Source organism: Pygoscelis adeliae, unplaced genomic scaffold (genome assembly GCF_000699105.1).
Source record: "Pygoscelis adeliae isolate BGI_AS28 unplaced genomic scaffold, ASM69910v1 Scaffold74, whole genome shotgun sequence".
Taxonomy (NCBI): domain Eukaryota; kingdom Metazoa; phylum Chordata; class Aves; order Sphenisciformes; family Spheniscidae; genus Pygoscelis; species Pygoscelis adeliae.
The window spans coordinates 2328129-2350212 of record NW_008824665.1 but is presented as its reverse complement, the minus strand read 5'-3'; the positions used below and the strand labels follow the sequence as shown (position 1 = coordinate 2350212).

General features: G+C 36.4%; 1 protein-coding gene across 1 annotated transcript in view; it reads left to right on the top strand.

Moving 5' to 3' along the window:
• The window catches only part of AKAP11 (A kinase (PRKA) anchor protein 11), a 53881-nt gene that overhangs the window by 25644 nt on the left and 6153 nt on the right, over positions 1–22084 (top strand). Inside the window, exons 4-11 of the mRNA XM_009322838.1 lie at positions 2422–2469; positions 3905–4039; positions 5049–5313; positions 5773–10435; positions 12786–12941; positions 17621–17704; positions 18475–18521; positions 21192–21352. Of these exons, the coding sequence (XP_009321113.1) occupies positions 2422–2469; positions 3905–4039; positions 5049–5313; positions 5773–10435; positions 12786–12941; positions 17621–17704; positions 18475–18521; positions 21192–21352 (5559 nt within the window). The remainder of the gene's footprint in view (positions 1–2421; positions 2470–3904; positions 4040–5048; positions 5314–5772; positions 10436–12785; positions 12942–17620; positions 17705–18474; positions 18522–21191; positions 21353–22084) is intronic.

The window sequence follows — 22084 nt, the reverse complement described above, 5'->3', positions numbered from 1 at the left end:
GGGAAAGACACCTATAGGCAGAATAACGTTAAAAGAACACTATTAAAACTGCACAGATAATTACTCAGACTTACTAAAACCAGAATTTAGGTTTCCTGTACCATTTTAATTCATTTCCTCTGTACCCATGAATTATGATAACCTTCAAATACAGTGTCTCATACACTATTTTTAGTTTAAAGAAAAGACTTGTGTTACTGACTGTTGGCCTTTCTATCTCCCTGGCCTACTCCCAGCAACTTTTGAACTGGTGTACTGATTGCAGACATGTTTGATGTCTTAAAAGGTGATTATTTTTCTGTGAAAACTGGATTTTGGGTACAATAAAGACATCCAAATTAGTGTTATAATTGAGGCAAAAATAAGCAGACTTGGCAGTGGTGTGGTCTCTTTGACAGCAGTCTGCTGGCCCATCAGTGTACATATGGACTGGTTGGCCTTCGTCTGTGTGAAGCGGTTAAATCCTGCATACTGCCCTATCTTGCACAATGACTTATCCCGTGGGAGAAGGAAAGGGTTGGAATCATTATCCTGAGGAAGAGGAAAGGGCATGTAAAAAGACAAAAGAGCATACACCCATAAAAAAAACCCCACCAAAAACCAGCAACAAACCCTAAAGCCTCCCAAAATGTTCTTCAGAGAGTTTTTTTCCAAGTCCTTTAAATTGTTTGCTATTTTGCCTCTTCTGTGCAGGAATTCAGTTCATGTTGTAGGTACTGTACAGATAAAAAGATGTAGAAGTTGAAAGGTGTCTTGCAGATATTGTACAGATAAAAGATGAGGAATTGAAGAAAAGATGTAGGAGTTGAAGGGTACGTTGCTCAAACAGGATGGTTTCATAGTTAACACAGTGATTACGGTGCTGGAGACCTGTAATGTGTCTGGAGCTATTTGGAATGCTACTGCAAAGCATTGTTTCCTTGATGATTTTGTCATAACTGAAATAAGGATAAGCGGATGTAAACAGGGAGATCTTTTCTGGGAGCACAGTAGCTTCCCAGCATGAGACCCCTGAAATAAACAAGTCAGAATTTTTAATGTTTTACTATGATTTCGGTTTAAAAGGAAGTTTGGGTTGTTGGTTTTGGTTTTTTTTTTTTGGTTGCACGTTGAAATAACATATTCAAAACTCACAATACAGTTCAAAACAGAATTGTTTTTCAGACATTTCTTTTTCTAGCTCTGTCCCTTTCAGAGATTCTGTGTATGCACAAGCAAGTAGCTGAACCAGTTAATAAGAAGTGATTATAAACATAGTGATGTTCTTTGCTGTTTTTAAACTTGAGAAGCAACTGGCTACCTTACAGTAACAGGGAGTAGCTGCTACAAATTTAGTATGAGCTGTGACTCGAATACATAAAGTTCAGTCTACCGCATAGTGCTCTGAAATATTTGAATCCAAGCCTTATCAAACAAGTCCAAACATCATTGGAAGTATTTAAGCTTTGTGCTTTATTCCATATCTACAAAATGGAAGCAAAATTTCTTTTCTTAGAACCTTGTTTTGAAAATAAATGCTTTGGGATTTTTTTGGAGCACGCAGATACCCTATTGATTTGTCATTAGGGAAATACTAAATGGGAACTGAGGAAATCTGACATTTGAAACAAGGTTTGAGTAGTGGGATGTAAAATAGATCATGGTCTGACACTGAAAAATGAAGGTAAGACAAAGGACTGACTCTTTGGTCTGTTTGTGTTGAATGATACAAGACACCTGTAGACAGAAGTGAGGGAGAATATGTGATAAAATATCTCCCCTGTCCACAAGCAGCTGACATTTCTGACATATTTCAGGTTCCTGAGCCTGACAAGACCTCTTTTTTTGAGGATGAATATTTTAATTCTTTTACTTTAGGGGTTTATCTACTTGGATATTACATGCAAACATGTGGCTTAAGTAATCTGTTGTGTTTTGGCCTTAGGCTAATCAATTTACATGGTAAACTGTATAATGTGTTGCCATTACGCTCTCTTCAGATATCCAAATGCATCACAGTTAGCATGGACAGATTTCAGGCTGGAACTGTTTTATATGGGTCCAGCTTGAAGCAAGGACAGATGAGCACTGATCTTTGCAAAATCATGTTTATTTTAACAGATGTAATGAGACTTATATGTGTTGCTCAGTGTACACCAGCCAATAGGCTACTATAAAAATTTCTGTGTAGTGGGTTTTAAATGTTGTATATGCTCTTTAGTTTGATCTGACCTTTCATAAGTCAGATAGCATAGCAGTACTATTCTTTATGTAAGACTATGGGCTGCTGTTTGAGCAAGCTATGGTACCCTAAGGTACGGTTTTCATGGCCATAGAATGAAGCTTTATGGTAAAGCTTGCTGAATTTTTACTCTTAAGTACCTGCAGAAAATGGAAAAGTTCTTTTTTGTACTTCAATATGTTCATGTATTTATTTTACAGATTACATTTATAGGTTTTCCGGAAGAGATGGGTACTGCTCATTTGCAGGTACAGTATATATCTATCTATATTGGAAAATAATGTTCTTCAGCACTGGTGATTTCTTCTCAATAGTACATAATTTTTTAGATGGAGGAATTTTGGTATTTGAGAAAAATGTGTGTACGTTGAACATTTAAAAACCTAAGTTTTAAATGTCATTGAAACGTTGGAAAATAATTATTTTAATACAGTCTGCAGTGTTTGTTTTATATTAAAATATTACCTGGGCCAGGCTTTGTATTGGAATGGTCTGGAACAGCTTAATTAAATTGGGGGGGCGGGATTTGTTTTGGGGGTGGGTGGGGTGTTTTGTTTTTTTGTTAAAAACCTGTGTGTATCAGTATTTTGGTTTGTAACCTTCTTAGTAGAGTTGTGCTTATTAATAGGGTGCAATTGTCATCTGCAAAGCTAAAACTTCACTGAATTGACTGCTAGCTGTGAATTGCTGGTGGGGGACCAGGAGTCAGTATTATGGATATGCCTTAAGATATTATTCTGGAGAGTTAGATGAGGAAACATTATTTTAAAAGGGGAAGTGTAGCAAACTAGTGGGGTTATGCCATGCCATTTTAAGAAGTTAAGGATTTAATCTTCCCGTGCAATTTACACGTTGGTATAACCCATAACATACATGTTTAGACTGCAACTCCACACTTCTACTCTGTCTAGATCTTGGTAGACAGAGATTGCTGTAATAGTTCTCTGGTGTTTAAAAATGAAAAACAGAAACTCTCAATACATTTGTGTTCAAAGTTGTATCAATGTTGCTAATTAATCAAATGATAATAGTGCTAGACATTGTTTCAAGTATGGGTAAGAACTATTTGATTGTCTAGAGTTAGATGAAATTTAGAGAAAATTGGGCTGAATAGGCTTATGGACCATATGGATCAGTAGGGTTTAGATTGTTTAAAAAACCCCCATAAATCTTTCATAGGCCTTTTCTATATTAGGTAAATCTAAAAGTTGTCCAAGATCATGCTTAAAGAAGTGCCTTGTCCCTGTTTTTGTAATAGTGGGCTAAAACACCATTCCAATAAAGCACACTTAAGAGCATGTAGAGATCCATTGAGAACCATTATTAGCTGCGTTCAGTCTTCTTTTTGTAGTTGTGTCCCTTCTAGGATGTGCAGCTGCTTTTCAGTGCTTACCAGATTCTCCTTTGTGACTTTTAAGCCTCTTCTGGCCCCTGAAATGGTGGAATTTCTTCTTTTGGTAGAACAGTGAGCTGGAGATGAGTGTGGACTGAATTAAAGCTTGCTTACACGAGCTTTGCACCACAGTTTGAGAGAATAAGTGGGGCAAGAAATAGGGGAGAAAAGAGAAGCTTTACCAAATTTCACAGCTGTTACTATTTAGGGGAGATACGAGATCAAAGCCATCATCATTTACATGGGTTTTTTCACTTTGTATTCTCAATGTGTTTGTATATTTAAATCAGGAGTTGGCAGCTGTTTCTGCAGAGCTCCCAGATGTTCTGAAATCGCTCCAATTGTGCAAACTAAAAGAGAACGAGGTTATATTTCTAAAAGATGTAAAGAAAACCTTGGCAAAACCTTATGTCATGAAACATCAGGTAAACATTTTGTATCTTCTTGCATGCCTTAATTACAGAAGCATTTTATTTGGCCTCATAAAGAGTTTAGTCATACCACGCCTTGCCTTGCTTGTGTTTTTGGGCCATCTTAGCCACAGTGGTATTAATGTTGTTACATTTCTGCCGTTTCTTTAAAATGAATGTTAGAAAATCTCAAAATAAACTCGGTGCTTTCATGTGCTGTGTTATTAACAGAAAATATTTAACAAATATTTAATTATGGTGCTGATCCCATGCTTCTGCTAGACTATAGTCCCTTTCACTGCCAGTTTGGAAAAAAGATGAAACTTGTCAAGTTACCTATCTCTGCCCTGCTCAGATAGAGCTTTCATCCTCGGCAGACTTTTCTTCTTGAAACAGAGGTGCCAAAAATTGAGAAAGTCAGGTGTTCATAAAACTCAGTGGGCTCTTTTCTTATTAAAAAAATATTTACAATTATAAATGATGTTAATTATATAATTTCCATTATTTTTATTTCCAATATTATTTCCAATATTATTATGTTTTTAATTGTATTATTTCCAATTATAAGTGTTGTTAAAGCAAACTTCTTAAAGCCATATTGACTAATCATGCACGCTAAATTTAATTATGTTGCATATAAGGTAAAAAATACCTTGAAGAAACAAATATCCTATAAACTGAAGTACTATTCAGCATAAACATGCTTTGAAATACCGCCTTCCTCTACAGATTTTGAACATGTATTCTTTAATAGATTCTTGAGTATATATTATGAGGGTTGTAGTATGCAACGTTTTGTTTGTTTTATTGTAATGATTTATTCAGAATGCAGAAGTTATGAAAATGAGTAAGTGATTTTAACTATTGCTTTACACAAACTGTTCCATTCATTTTCTTATCTTTAAAATATTTGTAAATTGTTTACTGCTCATAAAAATGCATTGAAGGAATCCCTTGTTACTCCTGACAGTTGAAATCGTTTCAAGGTTGTTATGTTTGTTTTCTTGTTGCTCTCTTATTCAAGAATCAACTTCCTGAAGTGTTTTGTGTGATGAGACTGTCTCCTTCATTCCCAAGGATCAAAGTTGATTATATATTTACCTTGCTGAGCAAGTATGCCACAGGCATAAGATATGCAGTGGAAATAAACTCATTGCAAAAACATCAAATAGAGACATCCCATGGAGAAGATGATGACACTAATCAGTCAGTTTCTTCAATCGAGGATGATTTCGTCACTGCTTTCGAACACTTAGATGAAGATGAGCCTTCAAAGATACAAAGTGCTGGTAAGTTCTGGCATGCTGTTGACTTGTAGAAATTGTAATTTGAAATTTAGGATGTTGGGATTTAATGGGAAAGTAACCGTAAGTAAATAGTAATTTTTTTACATTAATCATGTTTTGTAAAGGGGTATTATGCAATTGAAAATTAAATTTTTTTGCTGTTGTTTTCACAACAGTTTATCAACTCATAAACCAAAGATTCTAAACTCAGTGTCAGATGCAGATCAAATAGAATCTTGTTCTACTTTGTGTGCTAAAAATACATTAATTTGTCAGTGATTAGATTAGTATAATGAGATTTGAAAAAAATGGAAGATTGCTTTAATCATGAAAGATCAGCTAGCATTTTGCAACAATAACCAGTCCAGCAATTGCCATCAAAATTTGTCCCCAGTTTTCTGTAGTTCTGTGAAAATTCTTGGTTTTGAAGCAATCTTTTTTTTCCCTCTTTTTTGACCCCAGGTGCATGCAGCTTTAGTTCTCGAAACCATCGAGATGCTGCTTCACAGACCATCCCTGCTCAATGTTTAGAAGCTGTTGACTCAAAGGTCCTTGTGGGTTCTGCACGTCGAAAGTCATCTGCCAGATCTTCTACTTTGATTGATATTTTGGGACTTAAGGAACTGTCCTCAGTAAAAAATTCAGTTACAACCTCAATTTCTGACCCTTGGATACAAAGGAGTTTCTATAAGCCATATAATCCTTCTGATCAAGGTGTTAATTTTTTATGTAAAACATTGTTTTCCTCCTCTCCAGCTGAATCCTCTGAGTCAGATTGCTCCAGCCCAAGCCCCATTATCTTCTTAGATGAAGAAGGGTATCAAAAAAGCTTGAAGGCAAAACTTCAGCTGCCAAAAATTCCAGTAGTGAAAGATGGTATAGAGGATTCAGACTCAGAAGTAAGTGAATTTTTTGATAGTTTTGATCAGTTCGATGAGCTGGAACAAGCCTTGGAAAACTCTTGTAAAGTTATTAGGGATCCCATCCTAGGGCATGCCTCCCAGAAAAGGAGGACTGCACATGAACAATTGTCTTCTGCAAGCATTACAATGAATCCTCAGAAATTCAAGTTTGATCGTCCCACTCTCCCAGCCAATGTAAAGAAACCAACTCCTCGTAAACCAGAATCACCATATAGCAGCGTATTTGATGTCCCGGATTCCCCTCGCCCAGTTAAAACATCAGGGGAAGAGAATGGAGGCTTGTTCAGCCCTATTAGATCATCAGCTTTCAGTCCACTAGGGAGCTGTGGTTCTTCTGAATGCTTATGTCGAATTAATCTTGGTGGAGATGGGACAGGTCAAAATCACCATGATGCAGTTTATAATAGTTATTCAGCATACGCTGATAGTGTTTCATTTGAAATACTGGGTTCTGTTTTTCATTCTGAGTCCTCATCAGAACAAGTATGTACAGGAAATGGTTTGAAACACAAAGGGATTGCTTTGAAAGAGAAAAAAGGTCAAGCTGCAGATCTCAAAATGAAAACTGGTAAGGAGCCAGATAAACAAGCAAAATCTAAACATAAGTCATTAATGATTAGAGATAGCATTCAAAAATTTGCGACTGAATTAGTTGAAAAAAGCTTTGGCAGTGCATTTAAAGACCTGCAAAAAGGCGTTTCTTCATGCACCAATGCACTTTGTCATTTGGCTGCTAGGTTAACTTCTTCGGTCTTTCAAATGGCTTTTTATGAGATTGGGAGATGTAGAGCAATCTCCCTGAAGGAGCGTGCAATTAACGGGATAGCAAACTTTTTGGTGAGTGAAGCTATAACTGGTGCTTTGAAAGAACTGCGGCACGTAAAGAAGCAGATATTTACTAACACCGTTGCACGGTTTGCGGCAGACCTTGCTGAAGAACTTGTGTTTGAAGGAATCATGGAAGTATGCCAGTTTTCATATCCATCGACACCTATAGCTGCACAGCCTTCATCATTTGATTATGAAGACAAAGTGGTAAGATCCTATGCCAGAGATTTGTCTGAATCTGTCATTCAGGAGGCTTTTATTGAACTATCTCAGGTTGATGTGACCTTCACAACGCAAGCAGCCATCAGTGTTTCCATGGACAACATTAAATATGTGAGCGCGGAAAGTATGTTAGAGTCAACGCAGACTTCCACAGTTTTTCCTAATTTTAATGATAGGGTAGCACTGAAGCCAATCCAAGATTCCAAGAAGGAATATACAGTACAGCAAGCTCTATTTTGCACTTCTGGTGTTGTAAGTTCAATACCTGTGCCCTTCGCTGGAAGAGCTCTTTGTCAACATCAGGTTTCCTCTGATGCTTATAAAGCAAAAGTATCCACTGCTCCGAATTCTGATGACAATGTGAAAATATACAAAGACTCCACTCATCCATTTTTCACAAGCAGAAAGAGAGAGGAGGAAGTCGCTTCTTTCAGAAATATATACCTAACTTCAGATCATAGTCAAAGTACTGAAAATACTCCATCACTCTTTCGTGACCAAAATGATACCAAACAAACAAATAACAGATCTGGAATGAACAATAATTCAGAATTAACAAGTGGGTCAAAAGGCATTAATACTTTCTCTGGAACTATGGTAGATATGATAGTAAATGAAGCTTATGAAGCCATAACCTCATCTAGAGTAACAAAAGCAGTAGAAGATTACACGGATTTTTTAACAAGAAAAATAATAGATAAAAAACCTTATGTGCAATGTATTGGTGAAGATTTCCCCAAGAATGTATTTGCAGATCACTTGGCCACGTATGTCATAAAACAATCTGTGGATGAAAGTAAAACTGTGTTATGCAACACTAGTGAGAATTTAGCATGTAATGTGAGCTCACAGACTTACACAGATATCGGCAGAAAAGAACAATGTGTGATAAAGAAGCAAGAGGCTGAGAAACAAAGTAATATTTCTATAATTGTAGAACAACAACAGATGCCTTTGAATAATCCATGTAAATTTCTTCTTACTCCAACTCACTCTGTTCAGTGTTTTTCAGAATCTAAAGATTGTCGGCAGGAACAAAAAGGACACAGGTTTTCTTCAAAATCACCACCGCCTTGTTCCACTGTGACTTTAGCTAGGCATGTTCTAGAGGACTTTACTGACACAGGAAGCTGCTCAATAACAAACTTAAACAAGGCCTCAAAAAACCATGATACTCAGAAACCATCATCAGGACCTTTGACTTACAGGCAGGCTGATTGTTTTCTGCATGCAAATAGTTTTTCTTCAGTGATGTTTGGCAGTGAAGATGCTTTGCAGATGGAAGATAAATCAAGTCTCAAAGATGGAAATACCTGCGTAATGCCTGATACACCCCCACCAACTCCTTTAGTACCATGTCAAGGTAGTTCTGAAAGAAATCTAAGAAAACTGTCTAAGAAACTCAAGGGAGAATTAGCAAAGGAATTTGCACCTGCAACACCACCTTCTACACCATACAATCCATCTGTTACTGGTTTGTCTGAAACTGAACATGACTCTTTGGAAAACGAGGAATTTATGCTGAAACTCATGCGGTCGCTTTCTGAAGAAGTGGAAAGTAGTGAAGATGAAGATCATTCTGAAATGCCCATTGAGAAAGAGGAGCGTTCAGAAAAAACAATTCAGTATGCAGATTGCTTAGCTAGCCATATAATTTCAATAGCGACTGAAATGGCTGCTTCCCATTTAGATGGTAAAACAAATGAAAGAGAAGCTGATAGACAGGTTCAGTTAGGTATGCAAAACAGAAGATGTGGATATACTGCATTTATAAATATCCCAGAAGAGACGTGCAATTCTTTATGGAATTATGCAGGTGATATGGCAGGAAAAGTCATCAGTGAGGCCAAGAAAATAGTGAAATCAAGGCATTGTAAACTATTGAGGTTGAAGCGGGTTAACTGTCAGGTGGATTGCCTTTATCTGAGAAAAGGCGATAAAGATTATAGTTCAAAAGAACAGTGCGGCCCAGTGCGGGACCAGTGGCCGGGGGAGAGAGATTCATCTGTACTTCCTTTACCGCAAGGTTCAGGCATGGCAGGTTTGACTTCCAAATACCCAAGCTGTGAAAGCGTGACTGACGAATACGCAGATCATATTATTCGAGTTCTGAAAAGAGAAGGTGGTAATGCTGAACTGTTAATGGATCAGTATGCTAGCAGACTTGCTTACAGGTCTATCAAATCAGGCTTACAGCAAGCTGCTAGAAAAAACAGATTGAGATGCAACAGAAAGACATTTCCTGGGCAAAATGCACAGGTAAATGGTAAGCTGGAGCTGATCAAAGCAGTGAATAAAGATGCAGTACAGCAAGTGAAAAGCAGCACTCGTCGCTGTGAAGACCAAACGTATGGAAGGAGTATTGGCACGCAGAGAACAGAATGCACAGAGTTGTTACATTTTTCAGAATCCCTTGCTCGCAGTATCACTTGTGATGTCAGGAAGAAATTGAAAATCTCAGGAGCATGTTTGCCAAAGTCTCTAACAGATTCCTGTCTATATAAAAAGACTGAACTTGATGAAGTCACAGGGGATCTTATTAAAACAACATTTTCTAGGACATTTCTTCCTTTCTCCCCAGATCATAAACTGTATCATAGTACAGGCAGTTTAAATGAAAGTGGCTACAGTGAAGGCATAATTCAAGCTATAGAACAATATGCTAGGAAAGTAGCTGATGATACTCTAGAAATGAGTATAGAGTCGGCTGTTCTCCATGTGGCTGAAAACAGGAAAAATGGGGATAGGCTCTCATATACTGAGAAATTGTCTCCTTTTTCTGGAACTGTCTGTAGATGCTTCAGTGCAAAGGAACATCGGTACTGTACAGAAAGTACGTCTCATCAGCTACCCGCACAAGAATCCTCCATTCCAGTGAGGCATTTGCTTCATTCTGGATTAGGTGGTGCCTGTCAAAAATCAAGAGTGTTTCAGCTTGATATTCCTAAAATTCATGTTGATGTAGAACAGAAGACAGTGTTTTCTGACAAGGGGGCTACTGCGGCTGTAGAGAAAGCAGAAGGAGAGCTGAGTTACATGAGTCTGACAGCTGACAGTGGTATTGGACAAGATGGAGTCAGTTTTGCTGAAAGCCTTACTACTGAAATAATGACATCAGCTATGACTAATATTGGTCAGGCAGTTAACATAAGGTAATATTAATTTTCTCTTCTTTGTTGCATTCTGTACCAGAAAAAGAAGGATTATTAATACAAATATGTGCTCAGGAGCAATTTTTTGGGTTTTTTTAGAAATACGCACTTTGTTCTGCATGTTTTATTTTTATTCCTCTGGTGATATCTACTAGAACTAGAAAAAAAAAAGATGTTTTTCCACCCATGTGAGCTTGAAACCAAGGTTTCTATGTATATCAGCATGCATATGTTCCAGTAGGTGACTAATAAGTGGAACTTACTATTTCAACTTGAAATGCTGTTATTTTTACCTACAGTAGAGAATAGTAGACCTTATGGGTTTTGTTGATCTGTGAGCCATGATGGAATCCAGGTTTGTTCCCTACCTGTATCTCCTCTTCTGTGCTAAAAAATAAAAGTGATTTATTTTTGCTTTTGTCAGTAGAACCAACATCTGGTACTGGCCAAACTAGCCATTGCTTTGTAGTATAAAGGCTGTGTGGTGGTAGTGTCCTTATTATTGGAAAAAAGCCCACAACCCCTTACTTCAAGAAAAAACAACTTACTAAAACACACTTTAGCTTATGAAATAGTAATACAATAGACAAGGAACTGACTTTCAAATTCATGTGTATTTAGCAAAGGCTAATACACTGTTTCCTTTAGTAGGCCTATAAATAGGAAATACATGCCACAGTAACTTTGTGGCAAACAGCAACTGTTTCTTAAAACAGACTGTGCAGTGATCAGAGTGACTTGAAATCTCCTTGTTCAGGTCCAAGAGCAATCTTTACCATGTTGGTTTTTCCAATTTATAGTAATGCTTACTTTCCTACTTTTTTTTGTGTGGGAATTCCTCACACTATCTACAGGTTTCTTTTCCTGGTTTCTAGAGGGGCATCATGATGAATAATAAAATTGATTTTTATACGTTCAGTGGCTAAAAGCCACGGTGGGACTGAACTAAATTTTTCAAGGTTTGATATGAAACACATACATACTAGCAGCATAAAAGTGCTGGTAAGATGTATATTGTGGCTCTCTGCTCTCTAAGGGTTGAGTCCTTAGTGTGTGACCAAAAAAAAGTAATGTGGTGATGTTTTTCTACACCTAGAGTATCAAAGATGACACTTTGTTTCTGAATCGCTTCTTAAAAATATTATTTAAAAATTCTAGTTACAATATGACAGCAATAAAATGCAGCGTTCAAAGAGATACTGATTATATTTGTGACAAGGAGACGATGTTAGGGTTTTACTATGACAAAATTTATAAATGTTTCTTACATTGTCATCTAATATAAGGTACGTAATGCATATGTTTCTTGAGAAGTTGCCTTGCATATTGAAAAGAACTGCTGCTAGTGCTGGCATAACTGTAAATAAAAATGGGGAAGAAATCACCTTTGTGTTCCCCAGGTGGGTTCCAATTCAAGCTACGTATTTGTCTGCACAAATCTGTGCTCACTGGTGCAAAGTGTTGCCAGTGATGTGGTTAAGGTTGACTTTTTAAATAGTGAATGACGTTACTGTGGCCGCTTGCTATGGTGGTAGTAGGATGATTATTTTTCTTGAGCTTTCTACCACTTCACCTGTATATAGATAATCCCAGTTTGCCCCTGAAACTTAGTTCATAACTGCATGTTCTCATATTGTAACTTTTTTTATAAGGAGTTGAGGCTTCTTTAAAGTTACCAAACTGGATCCTTTGAAGTGTCTTCTAAAGACTACTTTTTATTGAGCATACCTACTTGATTGGTTTTTGGATAAAAAATTTAAATTTACTTCCTGAGAGAAAAGCTCTGTACGAGTCATGTGTTGCTACACTTTCTTGAAGCAGGAAGACAAATCTTTATCTAGAGAAAGACCCTTTTAAATAATGGAATCCTAACATTTTAAACACTAGCGTGTACTTAAGCACTTTGCCTACAGTAGCAAGCCACCTAGCTCATTGTACTGAAAGCAGACAGGGGACAATAGCCAAACTGTCTTATGGTGAAGAAGTTCAAAAATGGTAAGTCTTCTGCTTGAAAAGTGTACCTTGATATACAGCCTGTAAGGCTACAGTGCCTTCTATGCTTTACAGCAAATAATCTTCCAAATGAGAGAATTATTTTTGCCATTACCTTTGTCTTCTAGTGAAAGAATTCCACATAGCAATCCCTGACCTAAGTCTGTTGACATTTCAAATTCATGTGGTTGCTCCATTTCTTGTGTTGAGAATAGGGTACAAATTAATGGATTCCCCCCTCCCCTCCTTTTTTTTCCTTGGAATTTAATTTCTTTGAAATGGTGTTAAATTGCTGTAAATGAACTAACACAGATCGGCATGAAATGCAGTAATGTTTTTGTCTTAAATTTTTGTTTAGCTCTGTTGGAAGAGAAGGATTTCACTCTGTTGAATCTATTGTTAGCCAGCAGATGAGTCTTAGTATTGGTGACGATAGCACTGGGAGTTGGTCCAATCTAAGTTTTGAAGATGAACATCCTGATGAGAGCAGCAGTTTTCTTCACCTCAGTGACAGGTAACTATAAACATGTTAGTATACTTGAACAGTTATCTTGACGTCAAATAACTTGGCATCAAGTGGTTTTCTCCTGGGGGTTGGGGGAGGAGAGACTATTTAATCTTCAACACACAATGACTTTTTTATTAAAAATGGCTCTAATATTATGTTTGTGTTATTGTACAAAATGTTGTTGCCCATGAATGTTCATACTATACAGTCTGTGAAATATGTGGAGTATGCATTATGATTGATGTCAGGGAGTCACATCAAGTAAAACTGTACATACATAATTTAAGTATTGGCTAAAGATGCAGGTGTTTTAAAAACAACCGCCATGTATAAAATACAACTTGAAAGTACTGTTTATAAGTTGTGCTCTGGAATATTAAAACTTAATAATTGAGAATGTGTTTTATGTAAATTCATCTATTCTTGAAAAGAAGTAATATGAGCTTAATTTGCACAAGGAGCTCTAACAGCTATTTTTGTCTTTTTTGGGACTTGAATTTTTAAGCTGTATCAGTTCTAACTGATATTGGTGGGGTATTTATGTACTACTAACGATGAGCTTACAGGTGTGTAACATTGGAACTTACCTGTTCAGGGTAGTAACTTTTTCCACAGAGCTTCTCACTACACTTCCCCTGGCTGATTGATAACTAACAAAGATTAGAATGGGAATTTTAAAAATCTGCAATGTCTCTGCCTGTTGCCAGGGAAAATTACATTGAGAGTTGTGGCCCGAGCTTCTATATAAGGAATATATGAGGAATGAGTAAACTTAATTTTTTATGATCAATATACCACTTATATTACTGTAGAAAGTTCAGTGTTTCTGTTGAAGAATAACAGAAATGGGGGAGAGGTTTTTTTCTTTTTAGTTAGTACTTCCAGCATCACTGAGATTAAAGAAAATATGGGAGATACGCTTTCTTATGTAATGTACAAATAGGTTATTTAGTACCAAACTGAAACTGCTCACTTAAATGTCTACAATATTTTTCCTGTTTTGCTTAACTAAATACTTTAATCAAACCGCTACTACAATTTATCACTCGTACAACTGAATAATTTTGTAAGGGAATACATTGCCTTAAAGTTATTTTAATAAAACATCATTTGTTGAATGAGTGAAAATGAGTTAGACTTACATGATGAAATTCAGATTATAAGGAAGAATATTCAGCATATTGGCAGTTCCAAATAGTGAATAAAATACAGGTTAGTTGATGCTGGGAAAAAAAGTATAAAAAAAATTGCTGGACCTGTAGTGCCCATGTTGCATTTGTTGTTTGTTTTCATTTCAATCTGTTTTGGGGATGATAAAGAAAGTAATTTCTATAACTTGCAAGAAAATCTGTGGCTCGTTAGAGGAGGAATGACCTAAATTAGCATTTAACTCAGAGAAGGGGAGGCATAATTTGGATAGCGAGGTGTTGGCAGAAGAAACTGGCATGTGCAAATTGAATAGCTAGTTTAACAAAACTAACTGTGGATTGGTAACAGCACATGGGTTCGTTTGTGTTGCTGAGGTTTAGCAGGTGGAAGTGACAGCATGTGGGGTTATTGCCCTGAGTAAAAAGATATGGGGCGGGGGAGACCTTCTGCAACAAAACAAGATTCGGTAATAACACCATTTGTGGAACAGTGTTAGCATCTTCTAAGGAAATAAAAAATTGCATGGCAGTGATGAAGATGCATTGCTTTTATCTCCTCTTTTTAACATAAACTGTTTTATTAAACAGGAAAATGCCATTCAGTCATAGAGGGGGCTTTCATTACGCAGTTACAACAGTTGAAAGTTTTGGGTTTTGTTCTGGGTTTTTTTTTGTCCTCTTTTTTTTCTTATGGTCAGGGCCATCTGTTTGAAAAATATTGTGCTGGTAAACCATGTCAATTTGAAACATGTAAATGTACTATCAGGAAGCATTGCACCCCTGGCAGCTATTTCTTAATGCAAGTGGCTTTCTTGTGTCTAAGAAGCTATCAGCAGTCTTGCTTGTACCATCTTTGAGGTACTAGGTACAAATTAGACCAATTTGTTTGTAGTGCTATAATTAAGTAACATAGTGAACATTAAGCAAGTTTTACTTGGTGGGGGAGGACCTCTCCCTTCCCCCAGTATTTTCCAGGCTGTTTGCAGTATTCGATGGATACTGGTACTTGAGACTCCTTTAGCTGACATTTGGAAATTATCTTCATAATAATAACAGTAGTTGCAATTTTTTTGAAACACGGGGTCACAATCCCCAGAAAGCAACACAACAATGCAAGCTACAGTGGTCCAATTCAATTTACCTTGCTTTGCTTTACTTCAGGAAAAAAAGACATTTTTTGTAGTAGCTCTGTTGAAATGGTACATGCCCTCAGCGTCTCAGATCAATATAAAAATTGTACTTCAATACTTCAGAGAGCATTAAACTATCTGTAAAGAAGGGAGCAAGACAACTTGGAAAGAATTATCAAAACATGATCCCTGCAGTTCCATTTGAATAGAAATAGGAATGAAAGTTCTTTAGCTGACTTGGTAAAGTTAGTTTTGCAGGGGAGTGCTTGTATCCTCTGCTTTGCGTGCCTAACGTTAGCGACTTGAATTTAGAAAGAAAAGTCTTAAGCTTTCTCTATAGTTAATGTATAGGTATAGGCATAGACATAGGCTTTTCCAGGGGATGAATCAGAGCATCCAGGTTAGGTTATGATTCAGAGCAGAAGCCTCTTGCCTTTGCCTGTATGTACATAGTGCAAAATCTCAAAGCAGATGATCTGAGTTATAGTTCCCATATATACAGTATGTATATAAAAGTTGAAAGCTTTTCTTGTAATTCTTCTGCTAGCTTATGTTGAAGAGCTGCATGAAACATCATAGAAGCATTATAATGCCTTTGTTTATTGCTTGTTCTGTGGTTGCAGGACTTTATTTTCAAGGCTGTTAATTTGGCATCTTACTACAAAACAAAGGTCACATTACAAAAAAGTCTCATACATTGCTATGCATTGTAATCATGTGGTTAAATATATGATTATTTCAGACCAAGTTTGGCCTCTGTGAAATATATTAATCTCTTACCTAATCAGAATAGTAGTATGCATGAGGTCATTCTGTTAGGTTGCAATTACTTTTTCTTTTAGTCTGAGAATTGGGGCAGCTTTTACTTCCACTTATGTTATGCATCTATAACTTCCAGTGAAAGAGGCTGTTTGAGTGCAAAATATCAGTATCAATGGGCTATGTTAAATCTTTTCTATACATGTAATTCAAACCAAATTTAATACTTCATATATACTGTGATAGTCTCACACAGTAGCTTGAGAAATGTTCTTAAAACCAGGTTTGCATTTTCTGTGCAAATCAGGTTGGTTTCTTTGGAAGCTTATGCTCTTTAATTTTCTTTTTTCTTTTTTGCATAATGAGAGAACTGTTTGATTGTTCTTTGCGCATGTAATCTAAATAAGCAACAATGTTCTGAATGAAGCACCTGCAACTTTTGAATTTTATCTTTTTTTCCTGTTAGGATGTGTTCATATTGCAGGCTTGCTAACATGCTGTTACTGTTTTGAAATTAGGATCCAAGCAGGCATACTGGAAAGCAAAGGACACTGATAGATGATGCTGTTACTGGCAGACTCTTGAAAGAGATTAATATCTGTCTATTGAAATGTTTTTTTCCACCATTTGTGGTTTTAAATGTTACTATTTGCCTTGAGTAGAATGAGTGGAAAAGAAGAGCTTTTAACAGTCACACAAAACTTAGGTGAAGAAAGCATCTTCTTGCAGCAGTTGTTCTCTGGAGTTGTTTCATGGCTTGTCATACCATCTAGAGTAGACAATCTAGCTTTCTCAAAGAATGCTGGTTATCTTGAAATCCTATTCTTGGAAGGCTTCCAGATGTGCTCTGGGGGAGGTATGAAGTTGGGGAACAGAGATTTAATCATATGGGTAGCTCAATCTTGTACATAAGCACAGGCTTAACAAACTCTGCTCATTATAATGCCTAAAGTGTACCAGCGTAAGGACATGCTCAATGTTTTCAGTTCTTCGCATTGGTTTGAATGTAGTCATGGAATAAGTGCAGTGTATTTATGAACTGTAAGTGAAGTAATCTTTTTAGTATTGTTTTCACTGATCTATAAAACCCCCTATTTTCAAAAGATCAGCATGTAGAGAAACATTCAGAATTAAAAAAAAAAAATTATTTACTCTAAGAATTCCTTCTCATCAGGCTGTTGGAGATCATTACTGGATTTTTGGAATGAGACAGAAGGATTTTATTTGTGCAGTTGTCTTCACAATGTATAATTCTATGAACTCTTAGCTAGTCCTTAAGCAAATACTATAGTTGTAATCCATATTCCTATGAGTAATCATATTGAAATTGTTGAGCTTGTATAAACAACGAGCAATGTGCTTAGACCTGAGGGCAGAATTACTGTTAGCACTGGTCTGGAAAATTAATGAGTACAAATTAATACTTTCAGCTGTGTACTGAAACTTACCAGTTTTGCATTATTGTGCATATTGCTGCTCTGAATAGCACTGACAGTCATGTTTGTAGTCTGTTCCAGCAAACCTGTTTAGGAAGTTTCAGTGCTCTTGCATTAAATGTCTTGACAAACCAGCTCTAAGGAAAATGAAGGTTCTAGTTTGAGCTATTGTTCTTTTCTAGTTCAGCTGTGTTCTCTTCTTCTCCTGGCAGTAATGGTAACAGCAGTAGCTGGAGCAGTCTTGGTTTAGAAGGGGATATGTATGAGGAGAATTTATCCTTTCCAACATCAGACAGGTTGGTTGAGTTGAGAAATATAAACCAGATGGGTTCCTCATAATTAATGCATGAAATCATCATTTTGGAAAATAAAATACAGTGCATTTTTTTATGCTGATACATTATTCACACTCTTCTCAGTTAATCACAATGATTTTTTCATTAATTAATCCATACTGAATGGTTAAATTTTCCTGTGCTAAACTGATGAATGTGTTCTGCTTGCAAAATGAAAGGTCACTTTTATGCATGTTCTTGCTTGCAGTTTTCCAAGTCTTTAGACTTACTTTTTCATGCAAACTAGAGCTTGCTTCCTACAGGATTTCTGTTTTTTCCTTTAGTTTATGGAAACTTTCAAAATTGCTTGGTAATTGATTTTTCTAGAACACTTATGGCTTAACAGCTTTGAATAACCTGTAGCTGTTCATACCTGTGACATAAGATGGCTCAACCTTTTCACATATGAAGCAAAACTAAACTGTCCTCCTTAATTAAAATCAATAAGTTTTCTTCTTATTTTAAAATGTTTTCATATTTCAGTCCTTCTTTTTAACACCCTTCTCTGGTTTCTCTCTTCTCCCTTCTTTCCCTGAGAGCGAATCTTGTGAAGTTCATGATAAATCTGTTTCCAACATGAAATGGTGTGAGAAGCAAAGCTTCTTTTCACGATCACTTTTTAATTCTTTTGTGATCTTCCTGTCCTTTAACCTTTAGTACAGTCTTAGGATTGACTACATTTATTGTGCATGTATTGGATTGTATATTTTAATTTTATTTTTAAAATACAGTGATGGAACAGAAGATAAAGATGAGGACTCCAAGGATGCTGTAGAAGGTAATGTCAGTTCCAGCATATACTACTGTTCTTGACCTGTGCACTCTACATGAATTGGTTTTGTTAATTCTTTACTTCTGTAGTCTGCAAAACAAGGTGACAACCCTATTATCCCTGTTCATCATAATGCATGTCAGTCAAGTGTCAGAATATATTCTTAGATTAATACCCTACATACACCTCTTAATGCACTGAAATTTACAGCCTTTGGGAAACGCTGGCCTCTGATGCTCACACATGTACTTAACGTAAGGTGATGAACTCTGATCAGCTTGTTGAAAGCATAAACTTATATGCATAGAATAACTTCTTTGTAAAATATTTGGGAAGGAGCCATGTCAATGCATCTGCATGGCTATGTTCAAGATACTGAAGAAGTTATTCAAACAGGCCATATTAACCTTGGAGAAACAATGAAAAAGCTTGGATTTAATACATCTGCTATAATCTCTTTCTTAGTGAAATATAAAATAGGGTCTATCCAGAATCTTGTTACAGCTTTCTGGTTTGTAGAACATCTCTGCACTGGTTCCAGTCTGATTGAAGTTGTTAACTCAAATGAGAACCACCTGAATACACAGTGTAGGAGGCTGATTTAAAGATGAGCCGACATTAGAGCAAGTCGTAACAGAGCTTTTCTTTGTGTTGGGTATATTCTGAAGATGAAATAAGCATTTCAAGAAACCACACTTACAGAGGATATTCAGCCATGTTGCACATCTTCAAATAGTCTTGATGTAAGCAGAAAGATGTGTGGTTATTTTTTTTTTCTTTTTTTTAACTCCTGGAAAAATGTATGAAAAATATGCACTGTTTTTTTTTTTTTTTTTTTATCAGATCTGACTGTAAGGTTATAGGGAAACTAAATTATTTAGTGTTTTTTCTCAGAAAATAATTATAATTAAAATATTTTCTGCTCTGGTGGTTTCATCTAGGTTATCAATATACCATTGCTTTCTTTTGGTCTTGACTTTAAAAAATTCTAGCATCTCAAACGTTCAAATTGCTTGATTAAAATAGTGCTTGATTTTATTTCATAGAATCATGGAATAGTTTGGGGTGGAAGGGACCTCTAAAGGTCGTCTAGTCCAACCCCCCTGCCGTGGGCAGGGACATCTTCAACCAGATCAGGTTGCTCAGAGCCCCCTCCAACCTGACCTTGAAGGTTTCCAGGGATGGGGCATCCACCACCTCTCTGGGCAACCTGGGCCAGTGTTTCACCACCCTCAGCGTAAAAAATTTCTTCCTTATATCTAGTCTGTATCTACCCCCCTTTGGTTTAAAGCCATTCCTCTTTACACAGTTTAGGTGTCTCCTGGAGTGCGACAGACTGCTTTATACTGTGTTAAGGATTTTTCCAGTGAAATTTTTCCAGTTTAATTTATTCACCGTCTCACTATTGTTTTGAAAAGACTCTTTCTCTTACTTTCATTGTAGGACCATTTAAATAGTATTCTAGGTAGAAAGTCTTTGTACCTGGTCTTGTATATTTGGAAGTCCTGTTCATGTCATACCTAGAAATATCTGGCTTTTTCTAAGCTGACTGCGCCCTGTTCACGAAAGAATTTGAAACAAAGTGTTGTTGTTACATAATGTATATCTATTTTATAAAACTAAGAAATACATCAAAATTTCCCAGTGATACATTACCACAATGCTTTCCATCCACTAAGTGACATAAATTTTTTTATAATTGGTTCTTTCTCCTGTAAAGATGTTAGGTTTTGGGGCTCCTAGACAGATATTCTGTTATTCACCAAAAGCACGCTTATGTTGACAGTTCCACTATTTAATTTTTTCTCTCTTTTACCACCTGGGGGAATCTATTTCGTCTTGCTTAACTTTGCCAGTTAGGAATGAATACCTTATATACCTCAGTCTTCATAAGCTTGATTGGAAGCGTAGTGAGATTGAGGTAAGCTGCACATGAACATATGTTTTTATTGCAAATATATTCCTTGTTTCTAGGGAGTTAAGTCCAGTAGTCTAGAAGTAGAGACTTTAAGAACAACTTGGAGAGCACTACACATATGCGTAGTTGGTTCTGAGAGTGGGATAAAGGATTACTGTGGTAGCTGGATACAGAAATTCAGAGTGGGAGCAGAAGGTGACAATACTGTAGTTTGTGTTAATGCAAGTGCTCTTTCAATACCATGTTAATTTTTGGAACTCATGCTGTAAAGGAAGTGTTGAAAAATTGCATAGGCCTCAGTAAAAACAGCACTATATTTTGGAAAAACTCAGAGGCAGTCTGATCAGTCTGCCTGTACAGGAAAGAATTCTGAAATACACGCTTTTTAAAAATTTAGTAGATGAAGGCGTAGCAAAAAACAGCAGTTGGAAATGGAAATGACTGATAGACAATATGAGAGCCATTGCTGTTCAGTTTATAAAAGGCTGTGTTAAATTTCTTGTCATTTGGAATAAACGTTAAAGCTTAAATGTCTTTTAGTACTCAGCTATGTTTGCATACAATTGTTAATGGGATAACAATACTTCCTTATGTGAAAATACAGAAACACTTCAGACCAGCATGATTTTTTCTTATCATATTATCTGTATGTACTAAATTGAGGTTTTTGAGATAATATAGTCTAAACAGTGAACTACAGAGACTTTTTTTGAAACAATTTGAAGCTGTAGATTTGATGATTTTATTTTTACTGTTAGGTTTGGAGCAAATACGAAAGACTTTAGCAATAGCGAATATTGATCTGGAACCAAATCTAGTGGACCCCCAGCTCAGAGCAGCACTCCAGTGGCTGGCAGCTTCTGAAACAGAGGTGTCTGATCTTCACTTTCATGACACTGCTACAAGGGAATTTGTCTTTGTAAGTACTTGGATTTGGTGGGTGGTGGGGAAGGGGAAAGATTTGCTTGATTTCCATTTGCTGTGATAGACCAGCTGCTACTACTTTATTTGCCACTCAATAATAATTAGGTATTTGCTGTTAAGGAAAATCATTAAATCCTGAGAGGTCAAAGTGGAGCTGCCTGTTTAGCCTGTGCATGTACCATAAATAGCCTGTGCATGTACCATAAATAAAACAGTATTAATCAAAGCTGAGTTAACTTGTTTCACAAGTTGTTTTCCTGGTTTTACTCCAAAGAGGATATAATTACAGCATTTTTGTTTAGTGAAATATATGTATATTTTCAAGCATTTTTTGCTTAGTATTTCATAGAATCATTAAGGTTGGAAGAGACCTCCAAGATCATCATCATTTAAATTATATTATTTGCTTAGTCTAGAAATTGAATCTTTCTGAGAATTTGCTCATGCAAATTAATTTCTAACTTAATATTCTGATGTTCTGCCTCAGGTTTTTTGCTAGCAAATGCACATTTTCTTATCAGAAAGAAGTTTAGGTTTTAATAAAATATTAAGTGTGTTTTTATTCTGTAAGTAACTGCAACCAAAACTATTAAGAAAGGTATTTTTAGGTGCCCTATTTTGGTTTTATAGATTGAATTTAATATGTGACCAAAGAGAAAGCAGAAGTTTAAAGAATTAGGCTTTAGGATCCACCCAAGGGTACTGAGGGAGCTGGCGGAAGTGCTCA